Source organism: Poecilia latipinna, unplaced genomic scaffold, assembly GCF_001443285.1.
Source record: "Poecilia latipinna isolate Pla-1442-1.1 unplaced genomic scaffold, P_latipinna-1.0 Scaffold1745, whole genome shotgun sequence".
Classification (NCBI taxonomy): domain Eukaryota; kingdom Metazoa; phylum Chordata; class Actinopteri; order Cyprinodontiformes; family Poeciliidae; genus Poecilia; species Poecilia latipinna.
Window position 1 is genome coordinate 111,605 of NW_015114361.1, and position 22,817 is coordinate 134,421.

Here is a 22,817-nt window from a genome sequence, read left to right on the forward strand (position 1 = left end):
TAATCAAGGTACTCGAATCATTCGAGGAATCGTTTCAGCCCTAGTTCTAATAACTATATAGCTTTTGGAGCTCTGACAATCTAGTGATATACAGTGGTATATCTAGAAATACCAGTATTGTCAGAAACTGCTTCAAAGACCATTTATTGTGAAGTTCATCACTGCAAATACCACAAACATCATCATACAAAATTGAACCCCCACCCCATTATGAGAGAAAACTTTCCCACAAAGTAAAATATTCTTAAAATACAACCCAAAGGGCTTGGGAACCACTGCTCTGAAGGATGCAGAATTTGGACACACCTAAAGAATCCATCTTTTAATTTCACAGTAAGCCCAAAACGTTATAACTCACTGAAAAGCAGACTTCCGTGCACCAATTTAAGACACTTGGCAAAGTACAGCATCCATTTTGGAGAAAGAGTGACCCATATCCTGTTCTTAAGGCTGAGACGATGGAAACTTATTCTCTAGACTAAGAAATTGAAAGCTAAATATTTAGGACACGGTAAATCCTAAGTGCTTCAAATGGAAGGCAGCTGGATCTCTTAAGCACTTTAACAAGGCAAATGTGCTTCTGTTTCAGATCCTTACTGATTAAGAAATAATGTTCTGAAAAGGCTTCCTTGTTCATTTTATTACAATACTGAATATTTCATGTATTGTTAAAAAGGCAAAAAAGAAAAAAGTTATATATAAAACCAGCCAAGTTAAAAAATAAATGAGGATGCCCATTATCATTCCTACAGCAACCTTAAAGCTTTACTCATGTAAAATAGGAAAGGCAAAAACGACAAAACTCAAGCTCTAAAGCCGATGACATAACTTGAACTTTTTATTATGCTAAAACTGTATTCATGCTAGAACACACAACCCCTCTGATAAGCAGTTACATTTTAATCATTTTCCTATGTGAGGCTGTAAGGTAGAGCAAACAGGTTTTCCTTTGCACAAACCTTGAAATACCATCATGCATAAACCAGGGATGATTTCAGACTGTGGGGCTGGAGTGGCGTTGAGTGTGTGCAGCTATATACCACCGAAAAACTGGGCCACATTAGCTAAAGCCGCTGGTTGATAAGCAGCATATTGCTGTATTTAACCAATCACACTGTGTTGCTCTAAAGACCTGGATGCTGCAGCTGCTTTCTGGGACTTTATTTGGCCTAGAGCAGATTTTCACACATTTCGTAAAGAGGTGAACAGTCATGCAATGTCTGCACAGCACCATGGACACCCAGGCAGAGTAGTCAGACATGTCACACACATATATATATATATATATATATATATATATATAAAAAGGATGGGTAAAAGCAGTTTTTCTGCAATTGCATGTATACATCTTATCAGGATCGGTACAAAATGTGATTCTGAAGCATCAAGCAACCATACTGGAACTGAGAAAATAAAGGTGCTCAATGGTAGAAAGGCTTCGTGAAGGAATGTGTGGATGGTAGATGGCAGGTTATTATCAGGGGACAGACAATTGATCCACTTGTCAGAGACTTTGAGAGATTGTTCAACACCCGTGTCCTAGATACAGCGAGGAGGGAAAAAAAAAAGACTCAAATTGGAAAGAGAGGGAGGTGGAGGGACAGAAAGAGAACCTGACAGCAGAGGAAGAAAACGAGAAAGTTTTGACGAGGGAGCAGAAAGGGGCATTAGAACGGATCAGGAAACTATGACGGCAATGTCGAGGAAGCGCAAGAGTGCAGAGGGATGGTAAGTGGGTGGATATGAGTAAACAGCAGTGGAAGACTGACAGAAATCTGGGGTAGACAGAGAAGATTAATGATGAAAAGAGGAGAAGGAGAGGGGGAGGGGAAGTGATGAAAGCATGATGATCTTGAGGAAAGGATGCCATGAGGACGACTTGACCTGAGAGAGGAGCGATGGGGACAGGGGGTGCAGAGTGGTGAAATGAAAAGAAAAGTGGTGATGATGAGCAGCTGAAAACTGGAGAATAAGGGGAAGGGAGGGAATATAATAGAGACAGCAGCTCAACAGAGAAAGGGAGAGAAGGAGAGAATGTGTGTGTGTGTGTCCTGGAAATATCAGCATGAGATAAGAGGAGAATAAAGCCCGCTCACAGTCAGCTCTGGGTAAAAAGATTTCGACTTTCTCCCACTTCCAGAAATAACTCTGTCATCTGTCTCATGGCTTTGGTCCTGATACAGCTGTAAACCTAAGCTACACGCCGAATCTCAATGGTAAATACAAAGTCAAGTCCCATTTATTGATGTCAAGCCCACCAAGAGACATTGTATGTCTTCTGTTTGACAGCACAATAACTGAATAGTCTTTGACTGGAGGCAAAATTTCTATTTAGATTTAAATCAAGAGAAGTTAAAAGAAGCTTGAAAGGATTTGCAAATTGTGTTCGAGGCAAACATGACTAGTTTTTAGTCTAAAATGAACAATTAAGAGCACAAAATATTGATATTTTATAATATAATGTTGCACTAAAATGGTGTTCAGGATTTTTAACAGTTTTGTGAGACGTTCAATAGCTACTGCTTTAAATAATTACCACTGACTGATCAGGATTAATGGATTTGTTTCTAATCTACAGCGTTTTGATAATTACAATGTAATGGAGGAGGCAACAAGAATAAGGGTGCTTATTTTTTTAGCTGTTACCTGATGAAGTAATGTGAGACAACTATTGAGAAAAAGTTTCTTAAAGTTTTTAAGAAAAAAAATCTGTTACTAAAAAATATTGCTACAATTGTTCCAAAACTGTTCAGCTAAGGTTTTTTATGAGGGTTGTCCCAACACAGCTCGGTCACTTCTGATCCGATTCTATTACCGCAGCTTTGAGTATTGGCCAAAACCGATATTGATCCAATACGATATCATACATACTTTTATTACTTATTTTGAAGTGTGTAATGTTAGAAAAGGCTTGATCAAAGAACAATAGTCAACAACAATAGGCATGAGAGCAATGAAGCCATTTATTATCAATCAATGGGTCTACATGGGGGATATAAGAGCTGCTGAATAGAAATGCTGGGACTGACTAAATGCTGGAGTTTTATACGGAAGAGTAATCCGATACTTGTTCTTTGGCTGATATATGAAATCAATATTGGATCAGGACACTGCAAGTTCTTATGATCCAATTTTGAAAGAAAACAGAACCAATAACGAAAGTAACATTACTAAATCCTCTTAATGCTGACATCAAGTAAAAATGTAAACTAACCTCTTTTAAGGCAATAATACTCGGATAATCAGCCTATATTTGTAACAGCGATATCTTAGTGTAAATCTCAATCAGCCTGGTGCAAGCTCCTAAAAGCTGAGCTTTTTTTCAGCGTTGAAGTTGCTCTGCATTTTTCCCCACCACAGCTTTCCAAATCAATGTCTGAATGTGTGAGAAGACTGCACACAACAAACGAAAGTAGACTCTGCCAGAGGCTTAGTGCCCAGTGTCCTCAGTTCCATATGAGCCCTGATATGAAGAAAAGCAGCTGAATTAAATTAGATTCCTCAGGGTTGAAACACACTGAAATGGCACCAAGGATGGCGCTACGCCCCAGTCAGTTTTATTACAAGAAATGAAACTTCTCTTCATCTGAAGACCCATTACTGCTGTACTTAAGGAGACAAACAGTTATATACTTTTTAATATTCATTGGTGTGGAAGAATTTTCAAAGCTCAAGCAAGAATAGTCAAAGGCTTTATTTATAACCGCTGTCTGCATGAAAGAGGCATTTGCAGCACAAAGCTTTGGCTCCTTAACGGGAGATGTTGTTTGATGTAAAAAAAAAAAATAAAACACCCAAGTATTTTTAAAGACAAAGATGTCAACTGTTTTCCAAATACTGTTGTAATACGACAAGAGTCAATAACTTTAATTTAGGCTTTTTCTATCTACTTAGCTATAACACATTAATACAATGTTTGTAATATTATGGTATATGGATTGGGTTTTTGTCCTCAAGGTACAGGCATGTTTTAGATGTACAATTCTGAAAATATTATTGCAACACAGAGCTAAAAAAAAAAAAAAAAAATAGGAAAATCACAGAGACGCATCTTTAGTTTCACATTCCCAGCTGAACCTTCTGAAAGCTCACACAGTCTGTCATCTTATCGGTTCGATTTGTATCGATGTGCAAGACAAGAATGACCCGTAAAGGTTCATTCATGGGTTTGTTTGCTGAAGGGGTGAAACAATTAAATGGATTAATTGATTATCCAAATAATTGCCAATTTAGAAATCGATTAATCATTAACTGGTGTATACAGACTCAAAATGGGTAATTTCATGATATATACAGCATTGAAGATCTTCATCTATAAATAGGTTTTTAAGCCCAAACTCCCCAAGCGGCCTAGTTTTAGCTTCACCTGGTTCTGACTTATGCTGTTATTGCATTTTAGCCAATGAAATATTTTATTTAAAAAATAAATTTAATTATACATTAATTTTCACCTTTTAATGTATTCCTGATGATGTGTAAAAAAGGCTTAAGTGGTTCAATGAAAAATCTGTAAAATGTGCCATTTTTTATACGATTAAGTGATTAATCATCAGAATAATCAAAAGCTTAATCAATTACTAAAATAATCATTAGTTCCAATCCTTGTTTATTATGGTACAACAATCTTAGAGGGGCTACAGATTAAGCAAATTTGCTTAAATATTTAAATTTGTATATTGCTAAAATGTTGTGATGATCCTACAGATTTATACCTTTTAATGATGTTAAATAAAAAGTTAAACGCAGCATTGTTTTCAAAAGATGGCAGAATTTTACTCATCTGCCCCCTGGATTCTTATTTCCAGCCACTAATATTCATATATTCACGTTCTGACTGAACAACGTTAACCGGAGTTATTCCTCTCTGTCCCATCAGGCGGAAATTTCCCACTGATTAAGCAAACAAAGCATGATTAAAGATCCGAAACTGAGCCTGCTGATTATTAAATCATTCAAGTTTCTAGGAATGTCATTATGCAGCATGTCTTCTGTCAACCACAACAGGCAGAGTCCTCCCACTGTGGCTGTGACTCACTGCAGAGCACCATCCTGTCCTGAGGGTGCAGTCGCACATCGAGCTGGCTGCAGCCACAGTTAAACAAGAGATAAGCGGCTTGCCCTGAGGCCATCTGGCCAAATAGGAGGGGAGATGTACCTGGAGCGCTGAACGAACGCACGGAGGTAGATCTGGTCTTGTCATGGACACGACTCAGGCTGCAACCTTTGGGCACGCTCCAGGACGCGGTGCTGACCCTGCTGTCCTTCTCCTCGGCCGTATCGTAGACCTCGACGTGGGGAGCGCGCTCAGTCAGGTTTTTGCTGTAGTGACTCAAACCGTATTGGGCGATCTGGATGGCATAGAAGTAACCCTGAGGGCCCCATTGGGTGGAGAGTGGCACGCCTGAGCGGAAGAGAAAAAACTTGATTTTAAATATACATTTCATTCGCAGTATTTCTCGATTTAGATTCAACTTACACAAGCAGAGAAAAAAAAAAAAAAAAAAAAATTTAACCCGATACTATGTCGTCAAATTTTGAACAAGAAAAAGGTCACGCTAAATAGCAAGACAGAAAACCCCCCAAAACAAAACAAAACAAACAAAACCAATGAAATAAACCAGTGAGAGCAAACTATCAAAAAATGTTGGGAAATTTAAGCTAATCTGCTGCATTTCACTGCAGGCTGTCCCCAGCTGACAGAAATAGCTCAGCCAGGAGAATTACTGATGAACAGATAGCTCACTTTGAGACCTTGTGACAAGCTGGATGCATGTGCCACCGAAGCCCATACAGTTAAGAAGAGGGTCATAAACTTCAATTTGGGATGGAAATGTTTCACCCCCTTCATGACAACCATTGTTGTTCCTCCTTCAGTTTCCTTTGTGGCACATTTTGAAAGAAAATCATATTTCACAAGCATCTCTTGGGGGGGGGGGGGCACAAAAAAATGTTCATGCTTACATAAAAAAAATTGCTTCCTCTGGTTTTCCGGTTAATGCTGACAAAAGCTCATAAACCAATCCAATTAAACTTTGGAGATTCTGTTTAGATGATGCTTGTCCAGACTAAGAAAAAAAAAACACAAAACCATGACAACTAGCTGCAAATTATATCCAGTTTACAGTAAAAGCAGATCATTTTATGGACTATGGGGTGAAACATTAGTGTGAGAGGTTGTGCAGAATCAATTCCTAACTCCAGACTGTCAGCAGCATTTAATAGCAGCAGCAGACGATTCCACACCATTTTCTGCTACTCTCTGCGATGTTTTTGTTGCAGACCTCCAGTTACATTTCCTCCAATTCAAATCACCAATTATGTGCAAGAGAGGGATTCCGCCCCCCTTTCAGCAGTCACAATGACATAGACGTTTCCATCACTCATGTGAGCTGTATCTCATCAGATCAGGTGGAGCAGTGCTTCTTTTTTTTCTTTTAATTCAGCACTCAGTTGCCATTCCTAGCTGCTAACTCATCTGTATCTTTTATATTATGAGGAAAATGATATAATTATAATTTATCTGAATGCCACATCTATGCGTTTTCATTTGTGATTTTGGTTACTTGGAGTAAATAGATTTTAAGCTTACGCTTAGACACACAAACGCACATCGGGGGCCGTTGGAGCGCATCTGTAGTGAGATTATCTCAAACCTGACTGAGTATTTATTTGTGTGATTGAAGTTGACGGGAAAGAGCGAGAACACATATGCATGCAGATTCACATCGCACTTAGTTCCATCCCCATGGCAGACTTTCCTCTCCGCCTGTCTTGCTGCTGGCATCTCCCTCAACAACTTAAGTCAAATGGCTGTCAAATCATAACACAGCAGCATGGAGCTGCACTGAAGAGAAGTAATCCGTGTGAAATTGACTGTTAAAAGTGTGCGCATATTTTTGCGACTTTCCTGGAAATATGACTACTATTTTTCAGGGTGCTAATCCAGACAATTTACAGGTGCATCTCGATAAATTTGAATATCATCAAAAAGTTAACTTATTTCAGAAAACAAATCAAAACAAAAACAAAGTGAGGCTCAGCAGTTATGCAAAACTGCAGATTCTCAAAACATTAAAAACACGACAGAGAACAACGAAGCAGAAGTGGTCCATCAGAGCCTACAACATTACGATGAGGACTGCTGACTCAACAGTTGTCCAGGAAACAGTCGTCAAGTGCTGTATCCAAACACATTAATAGAAAGTTGAGTGGACGAAAAAACAAAATGGTGAACAAGTAGCAGGGATCTTATCTGAGCAATGAATAAAAGCTTAGAGATTTAGCTCAGTAATCCATATGAAAAATAAATGCCTTTCATTTTCACGTAAAGAACACCTTAGCACCACAGCAGAGCCACAGCCTAATTACCTCCATGCCATGTTGCACCGATGCAATATTTAATGTGAAATCTTGTGCAGTAAGTGGCCATACTTTTCACTGACATTTCTAACGTGACGATCCTTTATTGGGTGTTAAATTGTCACTTTATCAAGCACCAGAAAGTGATTGTATAAAATGACACTTTTGTTATAAGAGATGGTTACCATGTGTATTTTTTTTAATACACCTGCATTCATTTTAATGGTTCATCAGTAAACAAGTTATGCAGAGATTCAAAGACTGCTGACAATGCAACATTCTAAAACATTTTTTTTTTCTTACACTTACATTTATGTGATATAATTTTCTTCTAATTGGTTGCTTAAGCTTGAAATAACTGTACCATCTGGGAGAATATCCAGTGCCAGATGCTGACTGGTCATTACAACAATTAGCGCATGTGGCTGAGGGTCTTGTTAAATAACTTTGCAGTAGGCAGTGATGCACACTGGGAGGAAAATACTCCCATGACCTTCATTAAACCCTGTGGTACCTCTGTGACAAGTTAATTAATAGACTGCTGCTTCCACCTCTGAAATTAAACTAAGTTAAGAAGAAGTGTGTATGTTTGCACATGTGAATGTTAAATAGCCAAGTGGCCTTGGGCAATATTAATAGATCTTTTAAAGTGGTTGTATAGAAATGTAAATGTGTCTCATCTATTTCAAATGGTAGAAATATTAGCGGAATAGGAAACAAGAATCAATGTTGAGCCCAGAGGTTTGCTTCAATTCTTTATGACCCATTTCCACGATACACACACATGTTCACAGCGAGTGGTCATCTTCCTGCAGCACAGGAAGGATTGTGTAAATTGTCCTTGTGCAATTGGTACAGCTCAGACATAAATGTAGGAAGTTGTGATGTGCAAGAGCTACAGACCAAATTATTCAAGGCATTCTTCAATGAAAAAGTACAAACACATGACCCAAATATAAGATGTAAGGCTCTTATAATTAAAGCTAAAACTTTACTTAAAGCTGCAGTATGTAACTTTTATATAAATATTGTTTTACATATTTGCTGAAACTGTCACTATGTGACAGTATGGTACGAGACAGATAATCTGTGAATGTTTTAAAAGAATAAATAAAGGTCCTCTGCTTTCTTCTGCTGCTCCCAATATAGCCAGGAGGAGAGTCTTAGCGCTGTCAATCATGTCCACGTGTATGCCTTTGTTGTTGAGTTAGATACTAAAATGCATTATCTTTGAGCTTAAGGAGGTAGCTTGTTTCTAGCAAAATTATCTCTGCAGAAGCTAGCTAGTACATCCAGATGAGCTAATATAAGAGCATGAACACATATTGATGACCATATGTTAGCAAAAACTAATAAATGTATGAAATGAACAATTAAACTGTTTATATGATCAGATTAACTTGACTGTTTTATCCTGAATCAAATACACGTATTTGTTTTGTAATGTCCAACTCGTATAGCCATTTAATTCAGTGCAAATTCAATCCACTTTTAATGCAAAATGACATAAAAAGTGTCATTTTCTGAATGACAACACATGACAACCAACATTCATGACGACTCCTTCATGCTCATGACAGGTGGTATGTAATGCTTATGACATGTCAGGCTTATGCACACCCCTTTAAATAAAGGGCCACCGCATTAGCCAATTAATATTTGGTCATATTTTGTGCTAAGCTAACAGGTTTTTATATGGCATCAAAGTCTTGACTTGCATCTTCTCTTATGTAGCAACTAGTATTTTATATCCTGTTTCAAGATTCTAAATTCTGTACAAACATTGAAATTCAATCATGTAAATGACAAAAAATAATAAAAGTCTAAGAAAGTCATTTAACTCCTAACTACTTCTACACTTTCTGGCTGTTTCATTCATCAGACACTGCTAGTCAGAGGTCAAAACGCTGTCCTAGTTTTAACCTTTCTGTAGTTAAACATGTTGGCAGGACATGGTGTAAGAGCACCTGATTGAAGTCTACCATTGTTAATTTTATCCCTGTTTGCAAACCCTTATAAAAAGGTTCTTACTTTTTCACATGGCTTCAGTGTTAACTGTGTTCTTCAATTAGCCAAAGTAAAACCAAGCAAAATGAATAATGCATCTTAGCAAAATTAAAACCCATTCGGTGGTGTTGCTTTTGTTTTACAAACACTGAAAGCACCTCGGCTTGTCACAAAGGTCTGAAATTTACACACACACGCAAAGACAATGCAAACATTAAGTCACAAGATTGTAAGATATACGAGTATATGTGTACCAATAAGGCAATTGTGTGCCTTATTGGTAGCTCTAGCCATTTCGTGATAAAAGAAAAATAATGAATATCTATTTTGCAATTTCAGCTAAGTGTACCGGGCCACTTCTTCATGCAAGCAAGAAGGAGAACTATATTGATGACCATGTGGTTTCAACTAATAGCCTTTTAAAATGAGCTATTGATCCTTCCTGGCAATTATTTTAAAAGGAACCAAAAAAAAAAAAAGAAAAGAAAAAAAACCACACACAACTCTGATAAGAAACTAAGAGTGGACTCTCAGACTTATACCCAGGTATCTGTCAAAAGATAAACCCCGACATAGTCTTGATAAGAAAAGCAAACATTTTAATGGAAATTAAACCGTTTCCATTTGGTAGTTACTTAAATTTGTGGGTCACTTTTTCGTTAAGAACAGACTCTTGATATTAACACAGCTATCTGACATTTCCTGTGGAAAACAGGGCAACTATTTTACCTTTACAGGTATGCAAAAAGACAGGCACAAAGTTTAGGAAGTTTAAGGTTGTTCACAAACTTTAAAAACGTTGCTGTGGACCATATAATTAAAATCTCCTTACCCTCAACTCCACTGATGCATTTGACACGATCGCGGACCTCCACATTGTATCCCTCAAAGGACATGAAGACTCCTTCGGGGTGGTAGGGCTCACGCTGGGCGTAGACCTTGGAGTAGCTGTGCTGAAACTCGAAGCGATCATAGCCATCATATTGCACCACCTTGCCGTACACTTCAAAGTATTTTTCCACCCAACTGAAGGGCAGGTAGATCTCCCCTCCCTCTCGCCTGCCTTTGATAGTGGACTCATCGTTGATGAAGCAGTCAATTTCTTCATATTTGATCCCACCAACAGCGCCAACAACAGGTGGAGGCTCGGGGGGTTGTGGAGGTTGCTGCTGGCTGCTGCTGATCTTTGCACTTGGAACCACAAAGGCGGCCCGGGGCAGGAAACGGATGGAGATGTCACGGGAGCAGCGGTTCCATAGCAGCACCGTTATGAGTGTGAAGAGGGCGCATATGACTATGAGCGTCTTGTAGTTCACCCGTGCAGCCAGGCAGCGCATGGTCACAACCTGCCCACATAAAACAAACGCAAATAAAGTGTCAAAAGCATGAGCAAATGATAGTGTTCCCTTTGCATTGGGGTAAATAAGCTTTCTTGAGACCTGTTGTGAAAAATCTGAAGTTCAGCTGTCTGACAAAAGACAGCCTTATGTTTTACCTCATTGCAAAAAGATGGACGAAATATACATTTTGTAACTGTCAAATTAGGAGTTGGTTAAAATGGCAGCTATGTATGTGACACAAACAAAAGGTACTTCCAAAAAAATGTCTTGGTTTTCATGCAGATGTTTCTTGGCCAATGTAAAATGAGTCTTTGTTCTTTTTAAAATCAGTGGAACTCATAAATCCCGACTATTCCTCCAATCTTTTACTGCTGGATCACGAACACTGACCTCGAAGTCTGTTTGGTTTTTGAGATGTTTTCATCTTTCAGTTGGTGGGTTACCAGTTCGATTCCCAGCTGCATTAAAAATGAAGTTGATTTTTGTCTGATTTTAGAATTCGTTTGATCTGAAAAACATAAGTTTCAAAAGCAGAAGAAATCTGTAAAAGAGCAAGCACTTTTTAATTGCACTTTAAACTGTTGTGGTATTTTGTAAAAGTGTTTGGGGGAAAATGTGAACTACATATGTGTCAGGAACACACAAGGACTAAATTAGGCCACACATAGTGCGAGTAAAATTGTGCGTTCTGAACAAAAACAAAAAATTGCCATGTGGCTCTGACGGTCTTTTGTCGCAAACAAGAAGTTCTGGTTTGTGCTTTGATTTCCGGAGTCCGAAAGCCTCTCATTAACTTTGACAAAAACACTAAGGAAGCTGACATCTCTGACAGCTTTTCATGCATATCTTTTGTGTTTCAATCACTGTTGTTCCTGACAGTAAGTAACAATTTACTAAGACTAATGTACAATTTAGAGTCGAGTTTTCCCACATTCCTGCTTTCCTTCAGTTGGAGCTACAAAAGGTCAAACCATGATGAGAAAGGTGCAAGGAGGAGGGAGTGTCGAGATTTATCAACCAGAACATTTAAATCTGATTAATTGGGAGCTTGAAACAAGGAGTATTTCTTTATAAGTCAGCTAGCAAACCATAAGAGCTTTAAAAATACACATAAGAAATATAGAAGACTATAGATAATAGACATGCACACATTGTAATGCAGAACGCTGTATTTGAAACCAGTTTTAGCAATCGAAAACAATGTTTAAGCTTAGAGGAGTTGATCAGAATATTTTCGGAATCAAACTAAATACATCCAATGCAATATATAATTTACAGCAAGTATGGACAACACTACTCTTAAACTAAAAAGCTGCCCCCCTTCGAGAGTTTCATTTTTACGGTTAAGACTGTAACGCAAATGCCAAGTGATGGTTTTGTTTGTTATTTTAATGTTGCTGCCATTAAACTTTAGGACACCAAGTCTCTGACCTGTTCAGTCAATATTCTATCTGCAGATCAAACCGAATCTAAACCCAATTACCCTTTCTAAAAAGGTTTACGCCATCACTGATGTTTTGCATTGACATTTCTGAAACAATTCTTGAGACTTTATTTTTTTATTTTTAAATAAGCCTGCTTTAATGTCACCACCACCGTGTCATCATTTACATTCTGCGTCGAACATCCATTCCCAAATAAATACACCACGCGGTGGAATATTGTAATTAATCAGTGTGTTAATATTTGGTATTGAAAGAGCTTTAATTGCAGCACACAAAGCAGACATGTTTCAGGCCCTATTGTGAATCAGGATTCATGTTTCTCTTTGACATTTTCACCAAGTAAACAAGAAATCAATGCACAACCTTTAGCTTCCTCCTCCACACTAATTACAGCTTACTGCCCACAGAATTTACTGTTAAAGAGATGACCGAGGAGGGAGAGGGGAAAATCATTACTATCCAAGTTCATTTCACTGCCTCATCTTAAATGGGACGCTGCTGAGAATGGGTGTGATTAATGTACAATAATTTTGGCAATAGTAATCCACTTTTACAATGCAAAGTTGAGTCACTGTGCAAGAGGCACCTGGAACAATGTTAATTTATGAAGTGGCTCCAATCAACGAGGGAGGTGTACACAGTGTTTTGAATAGCAAACACTGTCAGAGTACAAATTCAACAAAGCATAATGCAGAAGTCATATCAAATTAGAATTGCACCTTCTGCTGCCATGAACAAACACGTCTCATCTCCTCTGCCTGATCAATTACTGAAACGCGTATTATTGACATTTGGGGACGCTACAGCTCAGTGCAGTGATGAAACGCAAAACTGCTCACAGCTCCAACACTAGTAGAAAAATGCAAGTAAAAAAAACAACAACAAAAAAAAACCCCACACAGACTGCACCTTGAAAGATAAGTAGGACTGGTCTTGACAAGCAACTCTCTATAAATGATAGTCTCTTTTTATAGCCCTCTGCTGCTCCCCGTTTGAAATACACAGGCTTAGGTACAGAAGCATAAAAAGTATCCCATCACCTCCCTCTCTGTGGACACAAATCAAAAACGATGTCCTGTTTCAGAGATGCAAATTAGATGTTTTCTTTTGTAAATGAAAAGGTAAGGGCAAAGAGACAGCTCAACTTAAACTCCTGCCATTTGTGGCAATGCATTATTAAAACGACAGAAAAAAAAGTATGTATTCTGATTTTACCTTAGAAACCACATCCTCAAATTCTTCCAAAATTTATTAAATTGTGAAATCAATATTGCTCTTTTTAGATAACACAATGAGGTATAAAACTCTGTAGTTGCATTTAACAAAGAACCCAGCAACTCACCAGCCACCTGCCCAATCAGGCTGAAGAACTGCTGAACATTTGTCAGAAAGTTGTTGGTGTCAAGAGCTCAGAGACAAATTCAAGGTGAGGACAGCAGCTACAGGACTATGAAGAAACACCTAAAGTCAGAGATCCCAGAGGTTCTTTCTGGAAAGATTAAACGAAAGAGAAACTTGACTGAGTAGATGGATGAACCTGTGCAGGTCACTAACGGATAAAAGGAGTGAATCAAGCTGGAGATGTGTGGGTGAGGCGCTGGTGTGAGCCGGTGTTGTCAGGAGATCAGTCAGACCTTTTTAAAGTAGATGATGAGCAGGAAACTATTTCCTTAACCTGTTTCTAAAAGCGAGCGCGTCAAAGCTGCACTGTAAATTTGAAAAGGTCTCGTATGTCTGGGAAGTTCTTGCTTTGCATAAAAGACTGTTTACCGCAGCACCACACGACAGAAGGACATTTAGAAGCCGCTTCATTTGAATATGTTATGGATTTGGAACATTTAGTCTGACCAGCATCACAGGCCGTCAGCATCTAAACTGCTGGTTATTATGCTTAGACAGCTTTCAAAGGTTAATTTGTCATTTTACTGTCAGAATGATTTTTTGTTTTTATCATTTGCAATCTGATTAAAGAAGTGGTTTTAATAGTAAAAAAAAAAAAAAATGTTTTTCCTCACAGCCAGAGAAAAACCCTCCTCAGAGTCTCATCATTAATGTTCTGTCCACACTAGGCCTGGATAGTTTGCAAAACATATTTTTTTGGTCCATTTGTACCTCCAGTCGCACAAAAAAGAGGAAACCTTGTTTGTTTTTTTTTAAAATATGAGCTGCAATTGTTTTGGGGAAATTGTTAGCCTTCAGCTGCTTTGCTGTTTTGTATCTTCCCTTAAATTGGGACGTAGTTGATAGAGGAAAGGTTTATTGGAATTTCAATATATATATTTTTTTTTTTGCTAGTTGATTTCAAGTTTCATGAATTTCGGCTTTGCATACCAAAATAATATTTTAATATGTTTTTAATAGAGTTTTTCTAGGGTAGATGTTCAGAGATGGCTGTTTCAAAGATACTAAAAATCCTAGAGAGTTGGATACATGGTATATGTCAGTGCAAAAACAGGAAAGATAAGAAATCACAGATTTATTGCAACTAATATAGCCAGAGCAATGTTAATATCACAATTGCATGATTTACTAATGCTGTGCAGCCATTGCAGAGAAACTGGGATACATTGTGATTTGTGTAGTTGAAGTTTCTCCTTGCAATTCAATTTTCCATCAAATAAAAGAGAGAGCGTGTCCAAGACATACCGGATGAGACTTTTCCAGTGATGCAATGAAAGACAGAGATGAGATGTTTATTGGTTTTACTGTGCCAATCTGTGCTTCAGCTATTGAAAGTGAATAATTGTATTATTTGGAAGGTAAATTCCCTTTGTATTTGGGATAATTGACCAAAACATGACTGGCACACTAAATTAACAAATGGTGTCATCTCTGAGAACATTACCGGCCTCTATAATTTGGCACCTTACCCCACACATTCATCTGTGACTCAAACTGATCATTCTGGATCTGAATAATTTATTTAAAAAACAAAGCTATCTCTCCTGTGTTGCTGTTACTTAATCCGTGCCTAAAGGAAAATAATTTCCCAAATATACAACTTAAGAAGAGTGCTGTCATCTTCTTTTACATCATACATGTAATGAAATGTTACTCGATTACTCTCCTCTACATTCCATTTGCACAAATTGAGTCATTTGTAAATCACATTTGCTGCTAAGCAGTAGTTAATTACAAAGCAAACAGCATTTCTGCAGCTTGTTACATAGAGTGCTGCATTGTCCCCGATGTATTTTGACCCAGATTTATGTGCATCTATTGGGAGGATGTTCACATCCGAAAAACAAGAGCCTTGGCGGATTCCTGAAAGGCTCCGAATGATTTGTGTTTGTCTTCAGAACTAGAAAATAAATGACTGTCCTTGCTCTGCAGAAAGGACGGCAGTGGTGCATTATTGTCATGTTGGGGAGGAAGTCAGAGATCCCTTAGAATACAGATTAAACAAATTTAGCTGTTTACAGAACATCCTGTACCAAGGGCAAAATCATTTCTAATAAATACACTGCCACAATCTTACTAATATTTACCAATTTGTTTTAGCTTTTAGGGCATATCAACTCTAATCAGACAAAACGTTTAGAAAGTTCTATCACTGCCATTTGTCTTTTAGGTTTGAAAATGAAGGTTTGTTGGTATAATTGAGATCTTTGTGCAATCCAGCAATTACTAGACAAGATCAGCTGGTTTTATCCCTCTGATGATAATGTGAGATGAAATTTATACATTTAAAAAAAACTGCACAAAGCTGGTCAGAAGATGAGAGGCAATCCTTTTGGAGGAGAACCCCCTGATCCCCAGTGCTGGACAGGATTAATGCAAAAAAACATCCCACTGAAAAATCAAAGCAGCTTTTCAGATTATATTGTCCCATAAGGAACAACTGGAAAGGAGTACAAAAAATTCACTTTAATAAGGGGCTGCACCTAATGTCAGCATAGGGGAAATTTGGCTCAGTTCAAGTTAATCAATTAGGAAAACTACATTGCCAAGTTCCAGGTTCTTAGTAAAGCAAACGCCACTCAAGAACAAGCTTATGTGATTGTTTTCACTTCAAATTACTCCCCTTCCCCGCCCCCACCAAGTAAAAACAATAAGTTTTCATAGGATAACATTGCCATAACCCTTGATTACATTTTTCTCTTGTTGACAGGAGGTCCAGAGCACTCTGGACTCTGAAATGTCCAGAGTGCTCCTTGAACAAAAAAAGCAACAGGATTACAGTGTAATGATTCTGCTGACCACTCAGTTAACCCCGTCGGCCTGATCTGTGGCCCTCCATTCAGCGCTGCTCTGTTCAATCCCCGAAGCTCCCTGCAGGGGACAAATGTGCTTTCTGAGCCCCTTTGTAAACATTAACAATATTATTTGATATAAATCCAGTTGATGAAAATTAATTCCTGCCACAGATTTTCAAGAAATACATCTTTTCAGACAGGAATAATAAAAAAAAAAGTTTATATACTTTTCCTTTTGACCAACTGATCAGATGATATGATATGTCTTATGTCAAGAGCTCTGCAGTATTTGGTAATTACACTACTTTTCTCCACATGGCAGGTTAAGCTTCAGTAAGCTTTATGTTTATGAATAAAATTTGAGGGAGCTTCACAAGGAGTGGACTGAGGATGGAGTACATTATGATAATAAATGTAGCACACTATGAAAAAATTAGCCCATCATGTTATGGAAAGACGGTCCACACGATTGATGCAAGAGAAAATTTTGGTTTTTAAGAAAATGGCTGTCACTTAATCATTCGTCAATCAATGAGGACAATTAACTTTAGATCAACTTAATAGATAACTTGCATCCCTGAACCAGTTTTTGGTACCTTTACTGTTCTCGACTGGCCAGCAAATTTCCCTGACCTGATACAACGGACTGAATACTCCAGATGATCCGAAGGCTGATATCAAAACCAAACGGGCCTTCTACTGTCCCCAGCAGAACCACACACTGATCGCCTCCATGACACACCACACCGATGCAGTAATTTGTGCAAAAGGAGCTACCAGTATTGAGTCCATGTAAGTAAACATGCTTTTCAGAAGCATGACAGTTCTTCTGTTTTATATGTACTTTTCTTGCTGGTGTTATATAAAAATCTAATTTTATGAAAGTGAGTCGAGAGCTCCAAGCTGTGTGTGTGTGTAATGACTCATCAACTTTATTAACAAATATGGAACCATTTTGTTTGTTTTTAAGAGGAACTAGTATTTGCTTTACAGCTTAAAGGTGTAACTAAAACAGTATTCCACTTCTCTACAATGACTTATGAAAACAATGTGTGGCCTTGGAAGTTTCATTGTTTAGGAATGAAGCCCAGGACTCAAAATAAACAAAAAATAATTTTCAGTCTGGCAAGAATACTTAACTTTGCTAAAGTTAATGCTGACAAGTTCACACTGCAGCAGAAACAGCAAACACCTTTACCTTTACATCTTTGCTGTTATTGCAGAACATCAGACACGTTAAAATGATTGCGAACATATGTTTGTTGCTGTGTTTATATAAAGCATCTCGGCCTGGTGCAGCATGCCTTTTATATTAACAAGCCCCTGGAGATGATCATCCAGCAAAGTTCAGGTAATCTAAACAAGACTAAGCGAGGTTGTCGTACAACAACCACAGATTGCTTATGCTAAATAAGGAACCTGCAAGTCTTTAAAAATTTATTCAGAAGCTAGTGTATCTTAAAATAGTTACTGATTTATGATTTTAAACACCAAATACATTATATTGTAGCAGAAATCTAGTAGGTTTTGTTTAGGGAGCTGGGACAGAGTGGAGATCTGACTAAATTAAATCTATAATTTAGCAAGCAGCTCTGACTGTGTAATGAACAAGCTGCCAGAGAACCCTCTTCATTTAAATACAGCAAAGGCAGCAGCAGCTTAGCTAAACAAACCAAAATCTTAAAATCCATTTACACTGTATTTAAAAGCCATTAATGCTATGCAAAGTGAATTATGAACAGTGCCAACTCCGCATCTCCGCATTTTGAGTCAAAATGCCTCTCTTTTTCCAGCAAACCACTTTAGACCATGCTAAGTAGAGTGATCCTTGAAACTATGTAACGTATATTTTATTCTATGCTGTGGGCAAACAATCTTCTCGGAGGCTTTGCTATAAACTCTGGTTACATCCTATAATCCACAGCACACTAGCAGGCAGCCCCTGAGATTATACATTTTAGGGTGAAGGCAGCTGACGGAGATGGATGAGGATAGGATGGAGAAACTCCAGGGTGAAATGAGCTGTGAAACCACAGACTTGTAACTACGATCTTAATGATTGGCACGCTATGGGTTAATGAGAATGTACTGAAGCACTTTCTGCTGCGTGCTGGTGTAGGCGCCAGTGTCATTTATCTTAGATGCACATTTTATCATTTGTAAAGGAGTGTGGGTTGGAGACAATGCAGGTGTGTTGTTAGAGGCATTGACTGTCACAAAGTGAAATGTGAAGAAGGCAATGATCTTAAAGATTCGTGCCATGAGTTTTTTTCTTCTCCCCCCCCTCCCAAACTCATGTGCAGTCAGTATTAAATTGTCGAGTGCTTGTGAAGTACTCTTGGGCTGGATTTGGAGCAGATGAAAATTTAGGGGTTTTGTCTCTTTAGCAAATTTTCCAGGCATTTCAGTGCACTCCTCCACTGGAGAAGTAAGGTACCAATCTGTGACAGCCAGTAAGTAATCAGCTTATTCTGCAGTTGAGAGGCATTTTAGCTCATTTAAAGATTGTGCGTGTGAATAAGTAGGTATTATGGGTTTCTGTTTAGTTTCACAGTCTGATTAGGATACTGTGAATCCTTAAGGGTATATATCCAAGGCAGCTTGTAACTTCTTCACTAAACTATATCATAAATTCTGTTTCCTTTTTTTCACTTAATTGTGACAGAATAATACGAGACAGATAATCCTCTGCCTCTTTCCTGTGGTGCTGCCGGGTCCATACACTGCTCAGTCAGAAACAACCAATCAGAACCAGGAGGAGGGTCTTAGCGCCATCAGTACACGATGCACCTGTGTCAACAGCAGAAAAACAACTTACCATTACAGAACAATTAGTTTATCATCTGTCATCAGTGGCTATGGTAACTAGCAACCACAGTAGGCTGCTATGATGCTTGAAGGAGATGTAGCATAGCAGAGAGCTAGGGGAAGCGTGTGAGCAGCGCACACATCAGGATGATTGACAGCGCCAAGACCTTCCTCTTATCTCTGATTGGTTACTTCTGATTGAGCTGTGTATTTTGCAGATGGGACCACAAAGGCAGAGCAGCTTGATTTTGTTTTAAATGATCAGTCTCAGACTGTCACAAAATAGTGACCATGTTAAATACATAAGAAAACATTTTTTATAAAAGTTGCCTACTGCTGCTTTAAGAATAATTTTCGATTTATTCTTTACTGCCTGGTTTATCCAGTTTCTGTCCTTTAAGACGGGCATTTCTAATTATCACTGGGTCTGTGTTTCAATTTGGCTCTGTTCTGGAATTCCCCTACCGAGAGACAATCTTTCTATTCTGCTCTGGAAAGAGGAAATTAAGTATTCAATTCGACCAGTGATGAGCTGAAGTTATTTTCTTTTACACATATTCTACTAGTTAATCTATCGCAAACTTAATACCTAGCTATCTGTCGTTTTTTTCTGCGAGATACGTATGGCTCTTGTTCGGAGAAGATAACATGTTAGCTGCTATTCTATCAAAAAAGGTGCAGTTATGGCAACACAAGATTTCATGGGCATTGCTTTCCATACGTCACATGTCAAAGCTATTTTATCTGCTTGTGATTCTGTTGCTCTGCAATTTGATAAAAAATAAAATTAAAAAGCAACTCAAAAGGACTGCTCCATTTTTTTTTTCCAAAAGAGCTGCAGACTTGGTTTTGACTTAGTGAGAGTGACAAGCAAGCATATTAAATGATTGATTATAAAAACAACAATAGTACCTCTATTGTTTGCCAAGACTCAGAAGACAAGTATAAAACTGGAGGCAGAAGAAACAATTGAGACTTGTCAGTCACAACAGAATTTATAATGAGCTTACATCTTCAGTATGTTTTGCTAAAAGACAGAAAAAATACAAGTTGGAATCATAATAAGTTGGAATATTCAGGGTTTAATATTTACATAGTAAGTAGAACATTTGGTTACCTTAAAAGATTCCCGTCTCTGACAGACTCAAAGCTAGTTAATAACTACATTAGTGGCTGTCCAGAGGTGGTCAGAGTATTCAAAACTTTTACTCTAGTTTAGCAGCAGGTAAACTTACTCAAGTAAAAAAAATGTACAGAACAGTAAATAAATGTAACTAGTTACTAACCACCCCTGCCATTAGCAATCACCACAGGTGAATAAAAAGAAATGAACAAAAAAAAAAAAATGAACAAAAAAAAAAAACAAAAAAAAATTGTTCAGTGTTTTAGAAGGTGTCACATACAATCATAGCAAAAGTTAAACAAGAAAGAAAAAAAAAGCACACACACACATCTTGTTTGAACCTGTAAATTGTGTGCACTTATCTTTATTACTGGAAGGACAGGAAGATGCAAAATTAAAAGGACCTTTAACAAGCAGTCACACAGACACAAATCTGTACCGCAAACAACAATCATGCTTTGTTCAGAAGCAGCCAGTAAGTGAGTAAACTGCTTTGAGCTTAATGCGTGAGTGTGTTTTACTGAAGAGGATTAGGCCAGGCATTACCACAAAGCTTATAGCTGAAGTCTGCAGGGGGATTAAGACAGCCATGACTCAAACGAAGGGGTTATAAAAGAAAAATCACAGGACTGTTTGAGAGGGAGGTCAAGCAAAGTGCTTGTCCTGCCAGCACAAAGCGAGCCTGGAAAAATGTTGAGAAAGCAGGGATGTAAATGCTCTCTAACGTAGAGGTAGGATTTAGTACTCACAGATACATTTACTGTAAATATGAGCCTCGGCTTGAACTGTCGAAACAAACAAGACCAAATCACACAGATTTTGAGAGCGACTGTTTTCATGGGTCCATTTATGAGATCAAAAAAACTTTTGTGTTATCAGAAATATCATAACTTAATGTTCACATAGACCATAAGTCTGCATTTCTACAAGCTCACATAATGTGAAAAATGGCTAAAATGGGTGGCCATTTGGAGAAATCAGGTTTCAAGTCATATCTACTTGAAATAGTCCATTTTGAGTGTGTTTTGATGTTTTAGGTGAATTTTTCTTTATACTAAACAACATTGCTTCTTTTTACTGTGTCTGTGTCCTCTCTGCGTATATCCACCCATACAGGATATAAACAAGTCAAACTGTATAGAAAGTCAAAAATCAGAAGTAGCAGAGGGAACATTTGGGAGTTTAAGTTCAGCTGCAAACAACAACCATTTTATTGTTCACATTATCAAATAGAAACATCTCATTCTGTAAAATTAGATGTTTTATCATGTCACATGTCACACTGGTCTCCTCAGAGCTAAAATAAAGGGATAAAACAAAACATTATTGAAAACTAAACAGCTATATTGAAGATATGTGAAACAGACCAACCATAAACAGTCCTTCAGAAATCATCACTGGTGTGAAATTATGTTTGACTGCATAAAAAGGTAGGAAGTGTTTCAGGCTTCTCCAGTGAGACAATTATCTGTGTTATACAAGGTAATGAACCCATGTAAAAGACTAGGTCATTTTCATAGATCAAATGCTGTTAGAAGATGTTAGAGATAATTTGGATAGTGAAGTCAAGATGATATTTGCATGCCGAGGAGTAGATAAGGGGTGTTACAAAAACAGTCAATGTCAGAACAAGGTCATAGTCGAGAGGCATGCTTCAAAGACGTCTGACAAATAAGATTATCTCTCTGTACTTTTTTGAGCTTGAAGGCACCAGAGACCCTGATTTCTGACAAAGACAACTGAATGGCGACTGACCTCCTCAGATCTTTCACAAAGAAACAAACAGCTGGGTCGACATCCCGTCCACCTTCACCATAGTCTGCGCTCCGCTGGATCTTCTGCTTTTCACCGCCTGCAGCTGCTTCAGCACCTACACGTGACGGGAGGAAATGTGAACTCCATTATTATGATGACTGAAAATGGACAGCGTTCAAATTTGAATCATACATGAGAAGCAAGGGTGTCAAAAAAAAAAAAAAATCCTATATCAGCTATAATATATCACATTTCCCACCAGCAGGACAGGACAGCTAAAGATTTAAGGAATTCTTCCAAAACTATTGGAACCATGTTTTCTTGGCCACAGAAATGACAAAAATGTGTCAGCTGTTGTTGAGTTTGCAAACAATTTTATTTATTTTTTTCCATGTTTAATACAACGGAAAATGTTTTATGAAACAAAAGGTTTCTGTCTAAAAAATATGTATAAGATACACGACCAATTACGATGTAACAATATTTTTACTGTATTAATTAGGTTTAAGCCGTTATGTAATATTGTGTTGCTTTCCTCCATATCAAAACAGTAGACAAGGTAAAAGTTGAAGGTGTTTATATCTTTTATAAAAGTATGTACCTTGGATTCAGTGACGAGATTAATTGGAAAACAAACATTTCTAAAGTGATAAAAAGATCTGAATCATACAAAAGTTAAAGTGGCACACTCAGCTTGAGAAGAAATGGATCTAGAAATGTTTGCAGAAATTACACCTCAGATTTAAATCATTTGACTAAGCTGCGAAAAATATGACCTTGATCG

General features: G+C 37.8%; 1 protein-coding gene across 2 annotated transcripts in view; it reads right to left on the bottom strand.

Annotated features, from left to right (window-relative positions):
- The window catches only part of glceb (glucuronic acid epimerase b), a 33,290-nt gene extending 11,100 nt beyond the window's left edge, over window positions 1-22,190 (bottom strand). Inside the window, exons 1-4 of one of the 2 annotated variants that reach the window (XM_015060811.1) lie at window positions 22,034-22,190; window positions 21,028-21,063; window positions 10,199-10,712; window positions 5,156-5,401 (exon numbers count right to left, since the gene is read on the bottom strand). In XM_015060811.1, the coding sequence (XP_014916297.1) occupies window positions 5,156-5,401; window positions 10,199-10,703 (751 nt within the window). In that variant the 5' untranslated portion in view covers window positions 10,704-10,712; window positions 21,028-21,063; window positions 22,034-22,190. The remainder of the gene's footprint in view (window positions 1-5,155; window positions 5,402-10,198; window positions 10,713-21,027; window positions 21,064-22,033) is intronic. The other variant, XM_015060810.1, reaches the window with a different exon arrangement.
- Window positions 22,191-22,817: the final 627 nt, after the last annotated feature.